Source organism: Mixophyes fleayi, chromosome 8, assembly GCF_038048845.1.
Source record: "Mixophyes fleayi isolate aMixFle1 chromosome 8, aMixFle1.hap1, whole genome shotgun sequence".
In the NCBI taxonomy this organism is placed as follows: Eukaryota; Metazoa; Chordata; class Amphibia; order Anura; family Limnodynastidae; genus Mixophyes; species Mixophyes fleayi.
This window is the reverse complement of record NC_134409.1, coordinates 22,361,444-22,386,911: the sequence shown is the minus strand read 5'-3', so window position 1 is coordinate 22,386,911 and position 25,468 is coordinate 22,361,444. Positions and strand designations below refer to the sequence as shown.

Here is a 25,468-nt window from a genome sequence, read left to right as displayed (position 1 = left end):
CTGAACCGCTTATGGGGAATTCAATACCTAGCGAGGTGTCGGAGTACCTGCGGCACGGTCATGATGGCACTCAGCGGTTTCTTTGCACTCCACTTAGGTGTTCAGGAAAACCGGTGATGTCCGGGAACTAGCTCAACCAGACATTGCTGTTATGGCCGTTGGGTTCATCGTGGGGAACTGAATTCCTGCTTAATTTGTAAGCAACATTTAAATTCACTGCTTCCAACCCAGTTCCCAAAAAGGAGTAGGATCCCGCGCTGTACTTGCTAAGCAGCTGCCACCGATTATACCAAGATGCAATTAAATAGGATTATCTGTACAAAATAAAATGAGGTTTATAAGTTTTACTGTGCATTCAAGGAGCAATAAACCCAATCGTATCAGTGATTCATTGTTAGATCTGGAAGAAAACAAATAGAACACAACCTGCAAGACCCAAAAATCACAGTAAAAACAAATAAAATACAAATCAGGACTTCTTATGGAACAGGATATAATTGCAATGTAACAAATGTATCAGCAGAGTTTCAGATTGGAGAGCTGAACTGCTGAGAACAGAAGCTATTCAGTAATGGGTATTAAGCATTTTGAAACACAGCCAAATCAGGGTTTTAAACTTTAGGAATACACAGCTTTAATCTGATGCTGAGCTAGCAACACCACTTTGAAAGGCTGATGAAAATACAGTTTGCGTTTAGACAAAATAAACGAAGACAAAAAAAAAATACTGTAGTGATTACATAAACATAAATGTAACACAAATGAGAGTTAATCCCTTCGAAATCAGCAGCCTCCTGTGTTTATGTGCAACCAGAGGCTCTGACATAGGAGGGGTTAATATATTCACACACAAAAAAAAAAAAAAAAATGCAATGTATGTCCTTACATTGAATTCACTGTTTAACCAAACAACCGACTTTATTAATGTGTCACGTTCAAATGCTGCATGATTCTACCTTGCGAGACGGAACTGGCGTCAGCGCTCTTCATACACAGCGCCGCGCAGGCGAGGAGCCAGTCTTGCAACATCGGGAGTTCTTTACAGAGACCTAAGGCCGTGGAATTCCATTTCCAATGGAAAGAATTATAATAATAATAGAAGGTGCAAGTATTTCCTCCGCTCTAGGAGGAGCCAGAAGCCCAGCATTGGGCGTTTCTGGGAGCCAAGGGGTTAAAACTAGTGCGCCAGTTCTTTAAAACGTGAAAGTCTATGATTTGTCATGACACAGCGGTGGTGCCCTGACCCAGGTGGGCGGATGTCTGCATGAGGAAGGAACGCCCCCACTATATTTTGGGGGGGGGTAAAGCATGATTTAGGCTATGAATCTCTGGAAGTATATCCTCTCACACAACCTAGCGGCCGGAAAAGCCAGCTGTGCAGATGAAACGGAGTATTGATCAGCAGCTCCTCTTCTGAACGTCCACATGGAAAACAGCAAAAATACCAGTGCCGGGAGTGACCAGTCCAGGTCCGAGACAATGTCCAGAGCAAGGCCAGGTTCTACCCCATACGTTTATAGACACTGACCCCCACAAATTCACTTGGAACAACATAACAGGTTATTAGAGGAAAGGAGGAAACTGCCGCAGATCAGTGGATATTAGAAGGCAGGAAAGTAAATATTTATGATCATCATATACCTACTAGTTAGGCCTTGTATCTAATGATAGCAACACATAAGTAAACAGAGTATAATTTCTTGCGCACATTAAGAGAAATAGATAATTATCCATTAAGCAGGAGCTGCTGCTTTAAACCCTGGGTAAAGTCTGCAGTAATATAGGGTTCCTCCCTATTCTAGTCTGCCAGCAGATACGTAGGTCCTAGGATGAGTGTGCGTTCTCCTAATCCCTATGCTGGGGCTCTGTGGCCTCAGCAGCCGTGTCCCGTGTGCCAACGTCCAGACAAGGTTCAGTTAGTCTCGTAAGAGGACAGCAGCGCGGCATCCACTGGTTCCATGCAGGACGGGCAAGTGAAGGATCGCATTAGCCAGTCGTCTATACAGTCCATGTGGTAAATGTGCATGCAGGGGAGAAACCGTATGGGGTCACCATACACAAAGTCCATCATACAGATCACACATCTGTGAACAGAACAACAATTAGTCACATTACAGTAAATTGGGAGGGGGTCAGTAAATATCTCATCATGTGATTGACTATAGATATACGCACCATGGAGTAAACCTAGAGGCCAGTTTTATAGTACAACCAGAGAGATGTCGTGATGTACTGAGTTTAGGAGGTCATGTTAAAAGTGAAATTTAACAGTAAATACAATTTGTAGTTTGCAACCCGATTGTCATTATACATATTGTTTATTATTCAATGTTCTGAACGAACCATCAAAATGACTGCTGCACATGGAAAGAATGTAGATCAGTGAAACAAAAGATGATTCATCACTGTTACCTTGCTGAGACCTCTTGTATTATGTAAAGCAGACGTGTCAAACTCACGGCCTGGATGCAGTACAAACGCCTATTTTTGCGGCCCAGAAAAAATAAATAAAAATAAATATCTGATGTAGCTGCGCCCTCCTCCTCCCCTCTTCGCACTAAATGTTGGGTGTGACGTCATCACGCCCAACATTAGCAGTGAGGAGCGCACAGCGCGAAGACAGGTGAAAGGGCGCATGGAGGGCACAGCGCGAGACAGGTGAAAGGGCGCATGGAGGGCACAGCGCGAGACAGGTGAAAGGGCGCATGGAGGGCACAGCGCGAGACAGGTGAAAGGGCGCATGGAGGGCACAGCGCGAGACAGGTGAAAGGGCGCATGGAGGGCACAGCGCGAGACAGGTGAAAGGGCGCATGGAGGGCACAGCGCGAGACAGGTGAAAGGGCGCATGGAGGGCACAGCGCGAGACAGGTGAAAGGGCGCATGGAGGGCACAGCGCGAGACAGGTGAAAGGGCGCATGGAGGGCACAGCGCGAGACAGGTGAAAGGGCGCATGGAGGGCACAGCGCGAGACAGGTGAAAGGGCGCATGGAGGGCACAGCGCGAGACAGGTGAAAGGGCGCATGGAGGGCACAGCGCGAGACAGGTGAAAGGGCGCATGGAGGGCACAGCGCGAGACAGGTGAAAGGGCGCATGGAGGGCACAGCGCGAGACAGGTGAAAGGGCGCATGGAGGGCACAGCGCGAGACAGGTGAAAGGGCGCATGGAGGGCACAGCGCGAGACAGGTGAAAGGGCGCATGGAGGGCACAGCGCGAGACAGGTGAAAGGGCGCATGGAGGGCACAGCGCGAGACAGGTGAAAGGGCGCATGGAGGGCACAGCGCGAGACAGGTGAAAGGGCGCATGGAGGGCACAGCGCGAGACAGGTGAAAGGGCGCATGGAGGGCACAGCGCGAGACAGGTGAAAGGGCGCATGGAGGGCACAGCGCGAGACAGGTGAAAGGGCGCATGGAGGGCACAGCGCGAGACAGGTGAAAGGGCGCATGGAGGGCACAGCGCGAGACAGGTGAAAGGGCGCATGGAGGGCACAGCGCGAGACAGGTGAAAGGGCGCATGGAGGGCACAGCGCGAGACAGGTGAAAGGGCGCATGGAGGGCACAGCGCGAGACAGGTGAAAGGGCGCATGGAGGGCACAGCGCGAGACAGGTGAAAGGGCGCATGGAGGGCACAGCGCGAGACAGGTGAAAGGGCGCATGGAGGGCACAGCGCGAGACAGGTGAAAGGGCGCATGGAGGGCACAGCGCGAGACAGGTGAAAGGGCGCATGGAGGGCACAGCGCGAGACAGGTGAAAGGGCGCATGGAGGGCACAGCGCGAGACAGGTGAAAGGGCGCATGGAGGGCACAGCGCGAGACAGGTGAAAGGGCGCATGGAGGGCACAGCGCGAGACAGGTGAAAGGGCGCATGGAGGGCACAGCGCGAGACAGGTGAAAGGGCGCATGGAGGGCACAGCGCGAGACAGGTGAAAGGGCGCATGGAGGGCACAGCGCGAGACAGGTGAAAGGGCGCATGGAGGGCACAGCGCGAGACAGGTGAAAGGGCGCATGGAGGGCACAGCGCGAGACAGGTGAAAGGGCGCATGGAGGGCACAGCGCGAGACAGGTGAAAGGGCGCATGGAGGGCACAGCGCGAGACAGGTGAAAGGGCGCATGGAGGGCACAGCGCGAGACAGGTGAAAGGGCGCATGGAGGGCACAGCGCGAGACAGGTGAAAGGGCGCATGGAGGGCACAGCGCGAGACAGGTGAAAGGGCGCATGGAGGGCACAGCGCGAGACAGGTGAAAGGGCGCATGGAGGGCACAGCGCGAGACAGGTGAAAGGGCGCATGGAGGGCACAGCGCGAGACAGGTGAAAGGGCGCATGGAGGGCACAGCGCGAGACAGGTGAAAGGGCGCATGGAGGGCACAGCGCGAGACAGGTGAAAGGGCGCATGGAGGGCACAGCGCGAGACAGGTGAAAGGGCGCATGGAGGGCACAGCGCGAGACAGGTGAAAGGGCGCATGGAGGGCACAGCGCGAGACAGGTGAAAGGGCGCATGGAGGGCACAGCGCGAGACAGGTGAAAGGGCGCATGGAGGGCACAGCGCGAGACAGGTGAAAGGGCGCATGGAGGGCACAGCGCGAGACAGGTGAAAGGGCGCATGGAGGGCACAGCGCGAGACAGGTGAAAGGGCGCATGGAGGGCACAGCGCGAGACAGGTGAAAGGGCGCATGGAGGGCACAGCGCGAGACAGGTGAAAGGGCGCATGGAGGGCACAGCGCGAGACAGGTGAAAGGGCGCATGGAGGGCACAGCGCGAGACAGGTGAAAGGGCGCATGGAGGGCACAGCGCGAGACAGGTGAAAGGGCGCATGGAGGGCACAGCGCGAGACAGGTGAAAGGGCGCATGGAGGGCACAGCGCGAGACAGGTGAAAGGGCGCATGGAGGGCACAGCGCGAGACAGGTGAAAGGGCGCATGGAGGGCACAGCGCGAGACAGGTGAAAGGGCGCATGGAGGGCACAGCGCGAGACAGGTGAAAGGGCGCATGGAGGGCACAGCGCGAGACAGGTGAAAGGGCGCATGGAGGGCACAGCGCGAGACAGGTGAAAGGGCGCATGGAGGGCACAGCGCGAGACAGGTGAAAGGGCGCATGGAGGGCACAGCGCGAGACAGGTGAAAGGGCGCATGGAGGGCACAGCGCGAGACAGGTGAAAGGGCGCATGGAGGGCACAGCGCGAGACAGGTGAAAGGGCGCATGGAGGGCACAGCGCGAGACAGGTGAAAGGGCGCATGGAGGGCACAGCGCGAGACAGGTGAAAGGGCGCATGGAGGGCACAGCGCGAGACAGGTGAAAGGGCGCATGGAGGGCACAGCGCGAGACAGGTGAAAGGGCGCATGGAGGGCACAGCGCGAGACAGGTGAAAGGGCGCATGGAGGGCACAGCGCGAGACAGGTGAAAGGGCGCATGGAGGGCACAGCGCGAGACAGGTGAAAGGGCGCATGGAGGGCACAGCGCGAGACAGGTGAAAGGGCGCATGGAGGGCACAGCGCGAGACAGGTGAAAGGGCGCATGGAGGGCACAGCGCGAGACAGGTGAAAGGGCGCATGGAGGGCACAGCGCGAGACAGGTGAAAGGGCGCATGGAGGGCACAGCGCGAGACAGGTGAAAGGGCGCATGGAGGGCACAGCGCGAGACAGGTGAAAGGGCGCATGGAGGGCACAGCGCGAGACAGGTGAAAGGGCGCATGGAGGGCACAGCGCGAGACAGGTGAAAGGGCGCATGGAGGGCACAGCGCGAGACAGGTGAAAGGGCGCATGGAGGGCACAGCGCGAAGACAGGTGAAAGGGCGCATGGAGGGCACAGCGCGAAGACAGGTGAAAGGGCGCATGGAGGGCACAGCGCGAAGACAGGTGAAAGGGCGCATGGAGGGCACAGCGCGAAGACAGGTGAAAGGGCGCATGGAGGGCACAGCGCGAGACAGGTGAAAGGGCGCATGGAGGGCACAGCGCGAGACAGGTGAAAGGGCGCATGGAGGGCACAGCGCGAGACAGGTGAAAGGGCGCATTGAGGGCACAGCGCGAGACAGGTGAAAGGGCGCATGGAGGGCACAGCGCGAGACAGGTGAAAGGGCGCATGGAGGGCACAGCGCGAGACAGGTGAAAGGGCGCATGGAGGGCACAGCGCGAGACAGGTGAAAGGGCGCATGGAGGGCACAGCGCGAGACAGGTGAAAGGGAGCATGGAGGGCACAGTGCGAGACATGGGAGACAGGTGAAAGGGAGCATGGAGGGCACAGTGCGAGACAGGTGAAAGGGAGCATGGAGGGCACATTGTGAAACGGGGGAGACAGGTGAAGGGGAGTAAAAGCGGCATGGAGGGCACAGTGTGGAACAGGAGAGACAGGTGAAGGGAAGTAAAAGCGGCATGGAGGGCACAGTGTCAAGCATCAGGAAGAATCAATTAAAAACTTAAATATTTGTTTTTGTTAATAATAAACCTTACAAAGTTGCATGAGAGACTTTTTTTCTTGCAGCTCACTCAATCTTAGACTTTGATTATTTGGCCCACTGGGGGTTTTGAGTTTGACATGTCTGATGTAATGAAACCAGTATGAGATATTATTTTGTAAGACACACCCTTCATTGTAAAAGTTTATTTATTGGACTGCAACCAAACCTCCCCACCTGTAACTAAGGAATCTTGGGTTACAGGTAGTATAATGATGTGACACTAAAATGTACTTTTTGCTACAACTAGAAAGGTAGTAAAACATCTATTTGATGCAACTTCTACATTTAGAATGGATGACATTTAGTTTACACGTCAGAAGGAATCAGGGCTACAATGAGGACTAGTACTTGTGAGAAGAGGTTGCAGGGGATATACGTACGCCTGCACAGAATACAACTTGTATGTCCCTTTATAGAAGTAGTTATTTTTGTGTCACATTTGATACAAACAGAAAGGGGTCCCCTGTATAACAATGTACTAAACATATAACATAACAGCATCAATCATCTTCTGCAGACTCCTTCTGTTCCCTACAGGTAGGGTGAAAAAACAGCCTTGGTGAAGTGCCCATAACAACTGGGGAACAAGAGGATAATTAATATAATTTATGAAGTAAGAAAGATGGCATTTTGCAGTTCTGTGCTGCTTCTTTAGATGTATAGAATTATGATTTATATATTACTGCATAATCTGCAGTACACGAGGCCACTGTATAACAGCGGTATCAGGATCTTCGGATTCTGTCTGATGTTGTGGAACATTCAGGTCGGGACCTGTGTGTGATATGTAGTCACTATATATGTGTGTACATCTTATACTACGATAACTATTGTGTGATCTTATATTGCACGTGGGCAGTAACCAGCGCTCGCTGAAGTCTGTCTGCGTTTCATGGGGAAGTCTAAAAGATCTGCGATTACCACCTATATTCACAGGATGTGTGTATGTAGAAATCTAACTAGGATTCTCACAACGCAGTTAGTGGTGTCTGTCTAAAGAAAGTTTGCTGTGGGTATAAGACAGGTTAATATATTTTGTTCAGATATTAAATAACCTAATTGAAATAAGCTGCTATTAGTGGCTTTTCCTGATCGCTGTCCTTTACCAGTGATCAGATGTATGTACCAGTGATCATGTCTCTAAACACACTGGAATGTGTCATTCTAGGTTGCAGTTTCAATTAATTCTAAACTGAGCTTCACAAAAGAAAGATCAGTAATGTCACCAAACCAGGTTGTTTCTATACAATGGATCTCATTTGTGTTTGCACCAGATGTGCAGCGCTGAACGACTTGGACTTTGTAGTGTTTACACAAAACCAACACCAACCGCTTTAGAACTTAGATTAAAAAAAGAAATAAATAAAAATCACTGCTCTTATTTATGGCTTAAATTGATCATGAAAGTGAGGGCCCTAGATACACGTGTCACTTACTACTCTGCGGCAAGGAAATAGCTGCGCTTCCTTCTGCATAGAGGAACAGCCCTAAAAGTGCTCTCTCTCCACCTCTTTTTTATCTCACGCCAAGTAAACTCAAGTTCTCGGGTGGAAATCTAGTTGCACCTGCATAAACCGAGGCGCAAGGGGGGGGGGGGGGGGTCTGCACTACGCATCTGACATTTAAAGATTAAGTAGTGACTGATTTGGTCCACATAATGTATTCAAATTTGTATTACAGCATCTCCGCTCTCTACCTCACTGCCAACATCATGGTACCCATCACAACTAAATCACCCCCATCATGTACATTAAGCCCCCCTCCAATCACCCCCCCACACACACTACATCCTGTGGTATGTTTATCAAACAGTAGCTGACAAGATTAATTAGTAGGAACAGAGGTGACCCATCAGAGTACACAGAGGGATAAACTCATATCTGCTTCCCTTATAATCATGGTTATATTTCCAGAGGTACATGAAAGCAGCTGACTAGTGGGATAGATATAATGTAATATACCCTTCCTATACCAAACAGGAATAGGTCTCAGGAGACTTACTCTCTTATCTTCTTCTCTGAACCATCTCTCCCAGGATCATACACCCCCTTAGGCAGGTGCTGAATGAGACCTATCCGTTGCGCTATTCTGATCTGCTCCTCTTCGGTCAGCTGTGTAGCTAGTCGCGTCTGGCTCGGGGTTGGGTGATACACGGGCACTGGGGCTTGCTCCTGAAATACACAAATAAAACAGTTTTAGAAAACAAATGCAGGAAAAAGACAAAGCAGCAACGGTGAGATCTATAGAGGATGGGAGACACCAGACACTGTGTGCAGGTAACAAGAACACTTACACTGATAACAGTCGCTCTCAATGTTACTATATACATTACATGCAATTTCTAATGGTATTCTTAATCACAGGTCAATGAGATCTGCTTTTAGGAAGCCCAAAAATACACAAATCTCTAAATACCCCATAGACTAAAGGGATCATGGAAACGTTTGGCACAAATCATATTTGAGGCACCACAGTAAAATGTTTTAAAGGACACAACCATTATCTTTTGCCAGGTGCTTTATACCTATGAATACAGCAATCTCTCTGCTGTGCTATAATGTTCAAATTCACAGTTGAGTAAAGACCTGTCACAGTTTCTCTATAGCCCAGGTCATGTGACAGTTCCGGACACCACTATACATGGAGACCAATCTCCCCACTATGCAGTCATAAGAACTCAGTGAATGGACCACACATTTCTTGTGCAGTGGTCAATGATATTAATAACCCCGGTCGTGATCAATTGTAAAAAAAAAAAATAAGTATGGCAACATAAGACCCAAAGGGAAGTATTGTAATAAGCTTTGCGGAGTGCTGTAACAGGAATTCCTGTGTTCAGCACTAGAATTACTCCGTTTCAGCTGCTGATCTCCACCCACAAACCAAAGATATAACATTTATCCATAGGTTGTGTGTTTATTCTGTTATTACATCCAGGTCTAAGACCTCTTAATAGCAACGGTGGCAACGCACACGGTGATATTCGGCAACTAGCCCCAAAGAGATATGACCGTGCCAGCAGACACTTTTTGGTTTGGAAGTTCTTGTCTGATGGAAAGTGATCCAGGCCAAGCTGCTGCACCAGCTCTGTAGATGACTTACGACAGATACCGGCCTTTATATAAAAATTTCAATTTATGCAAGACATATCCGTGGGGCACTAAAAGCAAGTAAGGCTGACAATGAAGATCCAGGAAGCCCTTTACCCACATAGAAATTGTTATGGATTTTTTTTTAGAGAAGAGAAATAGAGTAGGGTTGGTTCCTTTGTCACCGAGAGAAGCACCAATTTAGCCATATCTACCGGACATCTCAAATTAATTAGATAGGGAGTTTGTAACAGACATTTCCACACAAAGCAGACTGGGGAATGCTGCATGACCCAGAGGGGGCTGGTTTTTGTAAACCGAAAGACACTCTCCACTGATGGTCAGGAAGAGGGTATTATGAAAGGGGTGTATTAGGTAATGTATAAAGCTGATTCAAAACGTTATTCTCAAAATAAGAAAGGGGGGGAGGGGGGGGGTGCTAGGGGTTTCCAAATCTTTGGATAACATTTTTCAGCTAACCAGCTGCTAAAAGCAGCAGTCTGCCCACACACAGTCCATTCAATTCCAAGACAGTCTTGTCTGATCCGATGTACACCAACTTACTGCTGACCCAGAAAGAAGAGCCGAGTGGTGCCGCTGAACGTACCCTGTCCTGGCAAAGTACAATCACAATGTCTCATACACAGGCTCGCCACTGAACACATTGTCTCCATCACTTCATGATGAACAGCTCAGTGGTTATTCAAACCAAAGTAAAAGTGGATGACAACATTTTCACACGGCCACTAATTAGTTTATTTAACTGGAATCGATTATTTTTGTGTGTCTTCATGTCAGGGCTTTGGCTGGAGTTGGATGGAGAGGTCTGGCACATCCAGTTATCTCAGGAGTCTGAGCTGGCCCGGGCCCGGCTGCCCAGGCTTAAGATTTAATGTGCCAGACAAGAGCGTCCCCTCCCAGGCCAGCTGTCTCCTGAGGCCATGCCAGTTGCTGCCGTCTTACACCATTAAATCACCAGACTGCTGACACATGTGCAACAAAACAGGCTTCTGCCTCCAGAAGTGAAAGCTCATTTGACTGTAAAAAATGTTGCGAAGCCCCCAGGAATATTTTACCACTTTAAAGGGTCCGCTGTCGTAGTGGTAAGGGCGTGAGATATAGCTATAGAGATCCTAGAGAAAGACAATAAGGAAAAGGAGTATTCTTCAGCATTTCAGATAGTTCTAATTATATCCTAAACACCACCCAGGGTTTACAGTCACCTCATGGGGTAATGCTTCCATCACTGGACACTGTAGCCTGTGTCACACAGTGCCCTACACATCCCATCATACCTTGCTTCAGTGCTCTACCTCTCTCTGCTCTACTTCTATCCGTAAGGAGTTGTCTCAGCTCATGTGCAAAAAGCTGTTAACAGCAATAGGAGGCCCCTGGAGAGTCTGTGAAATAGAGGAACGATGCAGAGGAAAAACAACAGGGAGAGGCTGCGGATACACAGGTCATGGCCACTCCTGGCAGCCGAGATCCATTCCGAATTGGGTAGCACCTAGAAGCCGTGAACCTGGCAGAGGTGGCTCTCCGGCAATTGCCTGTGTGCTTCATTGTAAATACAAATGAAGCAGCTGGGGATCATCCTCTGCCTGACATCGGCATCTGTGAGCTGTGTGGCTGCAGAGGTACTACGGCTTCTGCCATACCATGTAGGCGGCTTATAGCACTGCTGGAACTACCCATCAGAGTGCTGGTCTACTGGGTAGGACTGCGCACTGAGAGATAGCATGGGACTGCTGGAGGACCAGGTATGCATTGGGGTCACCCACTAGAGATTTGGGAAGGTCTGCATTGTACAGAGGCCACTAGAATGCCCCCTATATTATAGGGGTCACTATAATAGTCGCTGCATTGAATAATAATCAGATACAACAGGAAGGAGTTGACTAGAACGGACATCCTCTTTTATATATCCCTTATTGGCTATATAACAGCTACACCCACATTAGACAAACTACACATCCATGGATTTCCGATTGCACTGTGAAGAGCTTAGGTCACTTGCTGAGCGGGTAGGATTACCCATCAGCGCCTTTTTATGTTCTCTTTTAGTCAACTGGAAATATTTAAAGATACAATGCTTATTCTAGCACTTTATAAAAATAAAATAAGATAACATAAATCATATACATTACATATGTTCAAGAAAGTAGAATATTTTAAATTTAATAAATGTAATATTTAATAATTAGTCACTTTACTTTTTAAAAAGAATGATACCCAAAGTACATTAAAAAGCAGGAGAGAAAAACGGCTCACTACAGTGTCTAATCCTAAACCACCGCCTTTTACAACCCACAATGTATGAGTGCCAAGTTGTATAATTAGGGGAAAAGCAAAAAGTACTGTGGCTGGATTTACTGCACAAAACACTACACCCTAATCCACAGTAAGAAGTGCTTAGAGCGCTGGTGCAGAAGCCCACACAGTGCTCCCTTATAATAGTTGTATGCAAATCACCAGGATACAACTAGAACACTCACATTAAACAGAAAACACTGAAAGTTAAACGTTATTTATATACACACACACACATAGATCTAAGCACAATATTTACTGTTTGTATTAACATAACAGACTGGACAAGACTTGCTTTCAGCTAGATGACAATACACATGACACAGGTACATACATGTGCTGGTAGAACATATAAAACGCATTTCCATATGAAATAAACTTGTACTTTAGGTTTTGATGCCCTTTAAAAACACCATTTATGATTTTGGTTCAGATTTCTCCACTTCAGGAGAAATGATGGAGGCAACACAATTACTAATCAGACTCTCTGCCAAGACGCTGCTGCATCCACAAAGCTTTCACAGAGATCAGATGCCAATGTCACCTCTTGTGCCCCTTAAGAACACAATTTGCTTTCCCCAACTTCAAAATTAATTAACAAGATGACTGAACTGTTCTAGCTGCCAAAAGGTATATGAACAGGTCTGCACTTAGCATTTCTGCTGCCTTATTACATAAGCATTGTAATGTATGCTGTCAGGAATTAAAAAATAACTATTGTTTTACTTTTATCACGGTGACCAGAAGGTTTCTCACGTTCTACATGTACATGTAAAATCACAGCCACCTGAGACGTCCTGTACTACAGAACTTTAGCACTATACCCCACCTATAAGTAAGGATACTGCAATGACTCAATGCCAACCATGTATATTAATCTAGATCACCAGCTAGTGCCAATTTCACTGTATCGATTTCCAAATTATGTTTTCTTCAAGCCAATAAACCCATCATGGATGAAGTAGTTCCTAATGAAATACAAGGTATTGAACATTCAAGCTTCACCAGCACTTGGTGTAGGTAGAAGTGAGCCTGCCCAAATCATTAATGGGGTCTAAATATAAACATTCAATGGCAAACAGGCCGACTAGGTGGCACTGGAAAAAGAGGTCAATCAGTTGTGGACAGCCGATCTCTGTGGTAATCCTAGGGATAAAGATTAGTGAGAGATTACAGAGCTCAGTACTCCTGAAAAAAAAAAAAAAATCAAATAAATCAAATCCCAGTCCAGACACGGGGAACATTACTTGTTAGAAACTCCAGCAGTGTATAAAAAAGTGAAAAGATGCCGCAGCGGAGATAATCTCTGTCTGCCTGAAATGAACCATGTGGAGAATTGGGAGGAGCCAGAATAGGAAGAGAGACTGCAAGGAGATCTGTCTGTTGCTGGGGGCTCCTAGCTGCCAGGGCGTTGTAGCCATAGTGTCACTTTCTATGGCCGGATACCATTCTGTTACCTGCTCTACAGAGGAGCGTGCCTCTAGTCAGTATATGTACATGCATCTATGTATACAATTAAATTATGTCTGAGCCAGTGTAACAAGGAGCAGTCATTGTATTATGGGTAGAACAGTGGTTCAGTGGTTTACAGCACTGGGGTCATGAGTTGGATCTCCTACCATGGCCTCATCTGTGAGGAGTTTGTATGTTCTCCCTGTGTTTGCGTGGGTTTCCTTCGGGTGCTCCAGTTTCCTCCCGCACTCCAAAAACATACTGATAGGTTAACTGGCTGCTATCAAATTGATCCTAGTCTGTGTGTCTGTGTGTTAGGGAATTTAAGTCCCAATGGGGCAGGGACTGATGTGAGTTCTCTGTACAGCGCTTCGGAATTAGTGGTGCTATATAAATAAATGGTGATGATGATAATGACAGATATTAAAAAAAAAAAAAAAAAGATACAATTGGCACAGCACTAACTACTGAATGACTTATTCTGAAAACCAAGGTACTTTCCACTAAGAGGGGTTTGCCCATTACCATTATCTGGTTACGATACACTTTTATAGCCCCTGAGTGTGCTGAGAATATGGATGCCACAATTTACGGTTTAAACTAACCTCACCAGACCAAACATTGTTTTCTCCTAAAACACACATGACTGAGATGGTTACGTTATGGTGTCATTTACTTCTTGACTCTAACTCGAGGAATAAGATTATTTTGACCTTGCAAAATGACATGATTCGGCCACCCATAACTAGCTGTGTAGTCTTTCATCTTCCTTTACACTAAACACACTGTGTACAGTAAACACATTTACTGATCTGATTGTCAGCGTTAAGCTGCAGGAATGGATTCTACCTCTTGAGATAGAGGGGTGCAAGGTAACAGCCACAGCCCATTGCTCTGTAATAACCTACATTTGTAGAGCTTACTCAGAACAGTGGGTTTTCAAGCACATACAATTCATTAATAAGACAGACGCTTATAATACTGGACAGGCCAAGAACGCAACAAGTTGCGTCCATAGTTGAGCTGGTGGACGCAGCGCAGGTTAGTATACAACGGTTTGATGATATATTTCATATCAGCCACAATTGTATATAGGAAAAAACCCAGAAACCTGAAGACATTAAATCATACTTGCCAACTCTCCCTGAATGTCAGGGAGACTCCCTGAAATGGGGGTGATCTCCCTCACTCCCTGAAGAGTCTGGCATTCTCCCTGATGCTGAGCCAGTACAAGACGTGGTTGGCTTCTCCATCTGTGGCATGATGACACAGTTCAGAAATTGTGTCCTATGTCCATGTATTGATGCATATGGAGGTGGCCATTTTCATGGAGACCAAGATTTAATCAAAGACTGACAGGTAAGGCAACATGACTTCAGTAGTGGAGACAAAAATGTAAATGACACTTCAGTCTCTAGAGATTCATTAGCTGCTTTTCTTTAACACATAGTTGCCTACTCTCCTGGAATGTCCGGGAGACTCCCGCATTTCTGGGCGACCTCCCGGTTCTCGCCCCCGCAATAGATAAGTGGTGGGGGTGGGGCTTAATTATGCAAATAGTGTGTCATCTTAGCCCCGCCCCCTTCCGTAATTGGCCGAAATTGTGACAATCGTTTAGGGGTGGTGCCAAAATGATGCAATTCGTCAAGCCCCGTCCCCACACGCCCACCTCCCCCAGGATCTCCCTGAAGCAAACAACGAAAAGTTGGCAAGTATGAATTAAGCCCTCAGTACACAAAATTATGCAGTAATGTTTATACTGTTATAAACTACTTCTGTAACAATATGGTTATAAATGCCATGTTATATAGTCATGGAGCAACCAAATGAGGTACTAGAGCTCTAATGGTGTTTGTGTCTACCATATAAATACCAGTATGTTTTATGGTTATTTTTATATTTAAAGCGCCACCTCTTCATTACATTTATCCTGAAGACAGATTATTTGCCATTAATGGAATGGCAAACGAAAATAAAAGCATGCCATCTTTCCATCAGATCCTGACACATTAGTATTTAAAGCTCGGTTACTAGGTGCTCTCCGTATGTAATACCACAGAATTGCATGTAACCTACAGCAGGGGGATTAAGGTTATATGCCAATAAAATGAGCTTTTATGCAATAGCAGTTTCTGCTGACTGTGCGATATATGAAGGTTACACCAAGAGCACAGTTATGGGCTTAGCACTGCCTCTAACAAAAGACATACAATTCTCACGTTATATTTTTACATCCACTTTGCAGCAGTGCCGGGTTACACCCAATCTTCCACCTAGGGCTAGATTTACTAAGCTGCGGGTTTGAAAAAGTGGGGATGTTGCCTATAGCAACCAATCAGATTCTAGCTGTCATTTATTAAGTACCTTCTACAAAATGATAGCTAGAATCTGATTGGTTGCTATAGGCAACATCCTCACTTTTTCAAACCCGCAGCTTAGTAAATCTAGCCCCTAATCTTTGTGAAAGCCCTCTACATGGTAGTGCTGCATTAGAATACATGAGTGGAGAGTAGATAAAAACAAAGCGCATTCCTCAATACTCAGGAGATAGTTACACTCCTAATGCACTTGGCAGTAAAGATGGGAGATCCTAAAAAGTCCTGCTATAATAAAGCATAAATAAATGCTACTTCTAATATTCAAAAGTTAAAGTATCTATATACACAGTTCTAAGCAAAACAATCATCCAGGTCTTTTCCCTACAGATATTTTGCCAAGATATCTTATAGACATTTTGTATAAATCAGCAGTTTCCCAGACTTTCCACAGGAACAATTCTTGTTGTATAGTAGTGACTGTACGGTCTCTGTTGTCACGTGTTCAGTATGAGCTCATGAATGGAATAAAAGGGCTCTTTAAACAAAGATCCAAACCAACCTTCTTAGTGCACCTTGAACACGGCGGGGAACAGGCCTAGCCGCACGTCACAGGGCATTGGGCAGAAGAACACATCTTACATAGCGGGGACTCTCCTTTAACCCTGGGTGTGCATTGATAAAGACACACTGGACAGTGTAATCACCTAATGCTATGTGCATGCTAGGATATCAAAGCTTGGTAACATTATTATTTCTATAGGTTTCTAAATAATACATGAAATGCAGAGTTTGCCCAATAGGAGGACATATGGCCTGGATGTCGTCAGAAACTAGACAATATAGACATTGAGCTACTGTTACCATTACCTGGGCTCATCTGGGTACGTGGCATCGATATATACACAAGGCACATGTTTAGAACAAACGGCACAACAACATAAGAAGCAATGTTGGTCAGATAGGTGCTGCTGAACAGCATAATGCACTAGAGAACACAACTAACATTTGTTTGACTGGCACAAATCCAGAAACAGAAGGAGGTGAGAGTGACCTAATCTTGAAGACTATGAATACTGACAGTGAGATGTGTACCTACTGAGCCACATGAACAAGCTGCCAAAACAGGTTTACACAACATCCGCCATTCACAGCACAGGGAGAAGTTGTGATAGAACATGAATGGGACAATAACTGATCAGCAAGGTAAACGCGTACTCCATGTAATGAATGGACACTCGCCATTCACTACAGAGAGTGCGTTTATTACTGCGATGTCACACTAATTATACTCTATGGTGCTCTTATCTCTTCACACCTAAACAATATGCTGCGTATTCTTCACGGAATACTTGTTGCGTTGCCTTTTCAGACATTATTGTGGCGGTTGGCACAGTTACCATAGAGATCAGCTAATTGTAGAGCACCAAGGGCTTCACATCAGTATGTCCTGACCTCACTGTATGAAAAGGGATCTGAACAAGTCTTGTAGAGCACCCAAATGTCAGTAATGGCTCCTACACGTATAACAGACCTGTCATCTACACACTCGAACAGACAGCATATAAATAAGCACAAGTTCTATTCACTGTGTGTCAATATCTTCTAGCCCCTTGTATAGTCAGCATTGTACATGTCTGCATGAATTTAGTGACCTTCGGGATATGTATGAAATATTAAATATTGTGATCGTGTGAACGGCCCATATACTGGAGGGCAGCACTGTGGCACAGTGGTTAGCATTGCTGCCTCATAACTCACAAGCATGATTCCTGACCTGGACTCTATATGTGTACAGTTTGTATGTTCTCCCGTGGGTTTCCTCCCACACTCCAAAGACATACTAGTACAATGTTGGCTAACCTGTGACACTCCAGGTGTTGTGAAACTACAAGTCCCAGCATGCTTTGCCAATATATAGCAGCTTATTGCTGGAAGGGAATGCTGGGACTTGTAGTTTTACAACACCTGGAGTGTCACAGGTTAGCCAACACTGTACTAGTAGGTAAATTTGCTGCTGGCTAATCACCTAGTGTGTGTGGTAGGGAATTTAAAGTGTAAGCTCCAATGGGGCAGGGACTAATGTGAAAGACAAATATTCTCTGTACAGCGCTTCATAATATGGCAGTGCTAGACAAATAGGAGCATACTCACGTGGATCCTAAGAGACTCTTACAGCTGTATATCAAGAAAGTTGTGCGTTTTAACTGTACAGAGCAATTTGGCTTTTACTCAGACTATTAGTGTCAACGTTAGATCTTCACAACTGCACGACACTTACACAGCATGCTACACTTCAAACAAAAATCATTAGACATTGTAAGATGAAAAAAAGCTGGAATTACAGTTAAAGATCACGACCCTCATAGGTAAACATGTGCTCAGTATACACTGAGGCTTTGGCTGCAACCGAAACAAAGCAGATTCTGTACTTCATGTATCCAAAGCGGGAGTGTGATCACAAAGAGCAGTGATATGATAGCTGCAATTCCAGCTTTGTTCTCCCGGCAGTTAATGCTGCTTAAAATGTCAGGAGACAGAATTCTTCTGTTTGTTTTTAAAGCAGTGCGTCCGCTTTCCTTCAATATGCACCCGCTTGTTATTTACAGTCAGGTTTACCGCCGTCGTGATGAATTCTATAAGCTAAAAGGTACAGGCTCCAATGAGCCTGCAGCAAAGCGTATATCAATGTCCAAACACGAACCCCCCAGACACCTTGAATGTGTAAACTGGGTGTTTCTCCTGCAGAACAGGCTGTTACTGCCGATTCTTTCATGACTTATGGGTGTTTCATGGTGGTTCTAGCCCCAACTGTACTGGAATTTTCAAGTGCTCTAGGCTAGAATGCCAGCACCTATTGTAAAAGTTATACAGGTTAGTGGGGCCCACGTGATGCCACCAACTGTACACGTGCAGTTTTCATGCCCAGGTCTATGTCCTGCCAGTGTCACCATCTAGCTCTCCTCACTGCACGCTCTGGGACCTTTCTTGCATGGAGCGCTGAATAATACATGTGCTCATACATCCATCTTCTTCTTGATAATTCTGCAACTTGATGTTCAGGAAAACAAAAAAAAATAAGGCACCGCGGGTACAGTAGATGCAGAGAATTTAGATCTACATAGGACAGAATTTCCATTTAACATACCCAAGAAATCTACCCTATAGTTTCAGTTTGTGAGATTAGAAAGGTTATTCAATACAGGGACTGGTAGGTCTATTAATATTTAGATAGCGTAAAGTAACTGGAAGCTGACATTGTGCCGAGTGGTTGCGGGTGGAATTATATATCGGTCATAGACTTCAATGGAATAGACAGAAAGGATTCCTGACCACCAGGAGGTACATTAAATGGATTAAGGGGTACAAACAGCTCAATTAAACGCAATAAGATACAATATACATGAAAATGAATTTAATTTTTTAAATCTATATTGCTTGAAATGTAAAAACAAATGGTCACTTGGCAAATATACACAGATGTTTAGGAATAAGTTTACACACTGGGATTGGTATAAACGTGAAATGTGGGATATGGGAAAATCCCTGTTTCTGAGATATTCAAAACCGTCTGGCACCAGCAATCATTACATGATCAAAGACACTTAGATCACAATTTTTTTTTACCATCTGGTGTTTGGTCTCAACAACACCTGAACCTCTTGACCATGTCTGCATGCTTTGTGTTACCATTTGCTTAGCCGGTTAAATATTTGCATTAACGAGCAGGTGTACAGGCGTATCTAATGAGAGTATATACACTACATGGCCAAAAGTATGTGGATCCCTGTGAATTAGTGTGCTCGGTCATTTCAGCAACATCCAATGTAAGCAGGTGCGTAAAATCAAGCACACAGCCATGCAATCTCCATAGTCAAACATCAGCAGTAGAATGGGTTAACTGGAGTGGTGTAAAGTACACTGCCATTGGACTCTGGAGCGACAAATCACACTTCCCAATCTGTTAGTCTTACTGACCAATGAGGGTTTTGACGGAAGTCAAAAGAATGCTTCATACCTAAATACGTACTGCCAACTGTAAAGTTTGGTGGAGGTAAAATAATGGTGTGGGGTTGATTTTCCTGGTTCGTCCTGGGTCCAGAGAAGGGAAAACTTAATGCTACAGCATACAATGACATTCTAGAGAATTAAGTGCTTCCAACTTTGTGGCAACAGTTTAGGGAAGACCCTTTTTCTGTTTCAGTGCCACAATATCGCATGCACAACGAGAAGTTCGTCAAAAAATGGTTTCCAGAGTTCGATGTGAAACAACTTGACTTCACTGAGACCTGACCTCAACTTCATCAAACACCTATGGGATGAATTGGAACGCTGACTGCAATCTAGGCCTCATCATCCAATCATCGATCAATGCCCGACCTCACTAATGCTCTTGTGGCTGAATGAATGCGAATCCCTGCAGCCTGGTTCCAATATCTAGTGGAAAGTCATCCCAGAACAGTGGAGGCTGCTATAGAAGTACAGGGAAGGTGGGGCAACTGCATGTTAATGCCCATGGTTGTGGGATGAAATGTTTAACAAGCGCATATAGATGTGATGTTTGGGTATGTATGTATGTATGTATGTATATATACAGGTGGGTTTTGTGAAGGCAGAGTTTAGCATATAATTATTTTTGGAGGCACAGACTAGTTATGCGCTGGGCACAGCATGTCGTAGCAAACTACGCTGGGCACAGGCTATATATAATATGTTAGTCATTTGGCCTGTTTACCACATCATTTGCTGATCATCGTAAGGTATGATACTACCCGACAATGAGCCTAACTCCACCCCCAATAGTTTATGAGCGGCTCATTATTGTTAATTATAAAATAACTGGCTCCTGGTCCTGCCTACTAGTGTGTGAGTAAGTATGTCCAGGCCGAGTTATGAGGTCACTTCATTGTTTATTCAGAAAATGTTTTATTATAAAGAATACACCCCCTCCCCACTACACATATATTAAGAACATTACTGTAATTTCTGTGACCTTTACAAAGGGTCTCACACTGCAGCCTTGCGCCTTTATATGGTAAAGGACTGTACGCTGACTTCAAATATCCTTGTGATTTACAGTATAGGGTCTATTATACCATATATAATTATATGGTCCCAGCTTTAAAATAGTACACCTAGAGGGAAATTCAACTGGCCATGTGACTGACGAAAGTAATGCGGCCTGCGCACCATTACTACGGTAATAGTGCGCTCTACTACAGTTAATACAGTAATTTGAACCCAGATTTCTAGCAAAAATCAACATTAAAGATTACCATACTAACGGTAATAATGAACACTATTACCGCAGTAACTAATAGCGCACAAGCCACGTTACATTTAGTAGTAACGCAGCCAATTGAGCCCCCCGAATACCTATATATAAGCTTCAGGGGCATTACCGAATTTGAGATATTGGAGAAAGCTGTGAATGAGGTGGGAGATTTCTTTCCTATGTCTGGCAGATTTCCTGTTGGTAAAGCCACTAAAAGGACACAAAGCCTAGCCAGTATGTGGCCAATATAAAAATAAAATAATTGCCAGCAAGTGATATCATGTAAAACGCTGCACAATTTAGTGGCCCCGACGTGCGAATGAATCAAAAATATAAATGCACGGCCAGTGAAATGCACATGGACTGTGAAACTGCCTTTGTTCAGTTTTCAGAGCTGATCACAAAGAGACCTCTTGAAATCCCTTTGTCTCCTCCTATGAAGTACAGACTAGGCCTCTGTACCAGCGAAACAATTCACAAAGGAAACGTGCTGACCAAGTCCTGCATTCCGACATGTATATACCGCCACCCTTCATCAGTACCAGGCTTACAGGTCATGATCTGCGCTTTTAAAAACCAACAATGGAAAACAGAGCATCTGATACAGCACTGTTAAATAAATAAAGGTCAAGAATAGAAAACCCTATGTATTATTCAAAGAGAAATCATCACTGCAAAACGAGTTATCCAGCTAAAGTACTTTTTGTTTTGTTTGAAGTAAAATCAGGGGGTCAATAACTGAGCAGCTGCGTTCCAGGAAAGTTATGTCTGCAATTGAAAAAGAAAGAGGGCGAGACTGCAGACCATGAGCTCACCATCTCCAACATAACAAAGGAAACTACAGAGAGCTACTGCTAGGCCCCAGCTCTGCACCCAAACACAGGAGACATGCTGACCTCGGGGTCAACTCCCAGCTGACTAATGTGTTAGCAGATCACAGAAAACACAAATTATCTCTAATCAGCCTATCCAGTGCCAGGGAACTGCAGAACTTCTGATTAGTGTCCTTGGGGGGGGAGATGACATCACTAAAAAAGCATGCAGGCAAAAAAAAAAAAATTTAATAAAAAAACTTTAACCGCTTCAATTCCTGAAAAGTAGCAAGTTATTGAAGCCGTTCATCCTTGACCCACCTGTCAAGGGTTAATAAATAGCTTTCCATTTCCCTGACATCATGCAAAAGATGACCAGGCAAAATCTCAAACCGTGAATAAAAACAGAAGTGATCTTATGCCCGGCGTTTTACACGGTTACATGTGATACAAATATATGAGGTCCAGCACCCTAAGACAAGGGACTTATAGAAAGCAGAAGGAGGTGTGTGGCCCATTCATCACAACACAGTGCGCCGCTGTTTGCCAGTGACACAGAGGGGAATGAAAGTCACGCACCATGTATGATATTTACTTTTCAATTTGCAGAGCTGGCAGATTTTACACAGTCAAAAACAGTCAGATGAAGAATAAAATAAATGAATATTCAGTAACAGGGTAACACAAATGGTAGTCAGCCATTTGATAGCGTAAGTTTGGCTTGCATTAATGTGTCCAGTGTTCTTCCCAGGACCTATTTCCCAGGTGCTCCATCCAGCTATTTTTACTTGCCACCCAGCTTTTCGAGTTTGAGTGCTATTATAATCATCATCATTTATTTACATAGCGCCAACATATTCCGTTGCGCTTTATTATAATAGGACAAACCATTGTTCCTCCTATTATAGGCAATGCGTGAGCACTGTGTTAGAACACTGACCACCAGTCATGGCAGGCAGACACTCAGCAGGGAGGCATTAAAAAATTAATTAATTCTAAAGAAATATAAGAGTCCAGTCAGCAAGTGGGCAATAACCGCAATTCTTTACAAATAATATAAATGTTGGCAATAACCTCCAATATTTTTCGTCATTATTACTGCAAATTATTACACTGCCCCAACCTGGCTGCTTCTTAATGTCACCAGGATAGCAGCATTTTCTGGGGAGAACACTGGTGCCCATATAAGCCGTCATCTGTTGGTTTGAGACCTAACTGCCACAAATGGTGTGCATAGGCCAAACATTACCACCGATCCTGATCAGAAACTACCCAAAGCCAATTGAGACCGTCATCAAAAGTGGTCAGGTGATGACCATGATCTGACCGCGTACGGTCATCAGCGGACAGGTGTGGCCAAACTGGAATATAGATCAGATTGTTGGATCAACCAGTGCATGGACACCCTTTGACCGGGGGTCAAAGGGTATCCAAACACTGGTTGATCCATATGGACATTTTAATAATGAGCTCCATTAAGTAAATCTATGTTTATTAAATAATTACAAACACAGGTATCCTTTGAAATACTATGATTAAGATTTGTGACTTACTATGCCATATTGTTATTTATCTTACCGAAAACATTTCACTCATCTGTCATTTAAGGTTTCCTGCAATGATGTTTGTTAAATGTCTTCAGTTCCAAAACAACTTTGGAAACTTGTCAATATATCTGTGAATTTTACAAATATTTTCTGTATATAATGAAACTTGCATTATATGATTGGTGTTCTTTTATGCTGCCAAGGACAAGGTGCACATGTTAAGGGGCACTTCTAAAACTATTTTGCAAAAGAAATATCATTGGGGCAAATTACTGTCAAACAACAGCTTCACTATAACAGAAAAAGTTATAAATAAAAAAGGAACAAAGTCAAGATGGTTACAGTATTACAGTCTATCCTCACATGGTCACTAAATAACTAGGACCGGCAATTCATTGTCTCAAGATGTTCTGCAGCAGCTGTCACCTGGGATGGATGAAAAAAGCTCCACACATACATATTGGTAACTGAAATCTTTACTGAACATTGATAGGCCCAGGATACACAACTCTGGGAATGTTTTCCTACAAAAGGTCAAAGAGCCAGCTGAGAACACACAACATAGATTGTAAAGCAGGTATGGGAGATACACAGTCCATATACAAGAGATGACAACACAATAGGTAAGAATAACATATTTATACAGCACATATCAGGTACATAGCAGACAAATACCAAAACAATGAATGCAGCGTGACGTATGCAGGAAGTAACACCCAGGTATAGATGTACAGGTGACATATAAAATCTGTTACAGAGGTAACAGGTAAACAATTATCCATATAGGCAACATATACAGCACACAAACACCCAGTTATACCTATATAGGTGACATGGATAAAATCAGATAACAGAAATAACAAGGTATCCCTGTCACACACCTAGCACATAAAATTAGGCACACAGGTGCCCTATACTACATGGGTAGAGAGTACCCTGATATACACACACTACATGGATATGGTCACGAGGTGACATACATGGTGGATATATATATATATATATATATATATATATATATACACACATACACACACACACTACAAGGTACATCACCCTCCCCCAGGTGACATACATGGTGGGCACATTGTGTGTGTGTGTGTGTGTGTATATATATATATATATATATATATATATATATATATATATATATATATATATACACATACGAGGGTCACCCTCCCCCAGGTGACATACATAGTGGGCACATTGTGTGTGTGTGTGTGTGTGTGTGTATATATATATATATACATACACACACACACACACACACACACACACAGACACAGCATGCTAGGGGTACATCACCCTCCCCAGGACGTACATGTTGGGCACATAGGTGACATTACCTGATACGGGGGCGGTGGCTCCTGGTCCCCCTCAGGCCCATCCCCATAACTTGCTCGGTCAGACTGGGATTCGTGCAGCAGGGAGATGTCATCCGAGGTCGGAGACTTTAAGCAGTTGCCCATCTCTCCGCCCGGAGTCTGTGTCACTGGGGGTAACCCGGGGTCTGCGGTCCCCGCCCGATACCTGGTCCGTACAGGGGGCTGCCGCAAAGATCCCCTCCCGGTCCGTGCCGTCTGCGGTAAGTGATCCGGATCCCGGGCGTTACGGAGCTTTCCCCGGACCGGTCACCCTCTGTCCCCGGCCGCCATTACTGAGCTCTGCGCTCCCAGACACGGCGTGACGTCACCGCCAGCCGGGAGACCACGCCCCTGTGCTTGTGTCTGGAAGGAGGGCGGCGTGACGTCACCGCCAGCCGAGAGGCCACGCCCCTGTGCTGGTGTCTGGGAGGAGGGTGGTCACGTGGTGCCGCCTGCTCCTTGCTGGGATAGAACGTTGTGTTATTGTCAGTGTTACTTTGTATTGTGCTTCTGAGAATTACCCTCCAGGGGTTTGTTGGGGTGTGGGGCAGGGCAGGTCCCTTAGTGGGCTAACTTGGGCTGGGTCACTGGGCTACCTGCATTTTTTCCATTTAAACTGTTCCTAATAGCCTTGCCTTCATTCTTGCCCTCTGGGCTAAAATTTGCCAGTCAGCCCCTGCCCCCTTCCTTTGTGCTGTGCTTCTCACATTACCCCCCTGTTGTGCTTCTGGCAAATACCTCCACCCCCTTCAGGTAAAACTGGCTGCATCCCCTATGCTACATCTCTATCTGTTCTTATTTTAGTCAGTGATTACTACTGGGATATTTAACCCTTATGATGACAGAGGTGTATTTA

At 45.5% G+C, this 25,468-nt stretch overlaps 1 protein-coding gene across 1 annotated transcript; it reads right to left on the bottom strand.

The window, feature by feature from the left end:
- Positions 1-476: 476 nt before the first annotated feature.
- RNF11 (ring finger protein 11) lies at positions 477-24,963 on the bottom strand. Its single transcript, XM_075182060.1, has 3 exons — positions 24,595-24,963; positions 8,447-8,616; positions 477-2,084 (listed from the first exon to the last, which is right to left on the bottom strand). The coding sequence occupies exons 1-3, from the start codon at positions 24,715-24,717 to the stop codon at positions 1,913-1,915; spliced, it is 465 nt and encodes a 154-aa protein (XP_075038161.1). The 5' UTR covers positions 24,718-24,963; the 3' UTR covers positions 477-1,912.
- Positions 24,964-25,468: the final 505 nt, after the last annotated feature.

What these genes read in the sequence shown, in the direction of transcription:
- RNF11 (XM_075182060.1), bottom strand. Translation starts at nt 24,717, where the DNA reads ATGGGCAACTGCTTAAAGTCTCCGACCTCGGATGACATCTCCCTGCTG. An exon ending in AGCCACCGCCCCCGTATCAG is followed by an intron (nt 8,617 to 24,594) that starts GTAATGTCACCT and finishes TGTGTATTTCAG; the next exon opens with GAGCAAGCCCCAGTGCCCGT. An exon ending in TCAGAGAAGAAGATAAGAGA is followed by an intron (nt 2,085 to 8,446) that starts GTAAGTCTCCTG and finishes TTCTGTTCACAG; the next exon opens with ATGTGTGATCTGTATGATGG.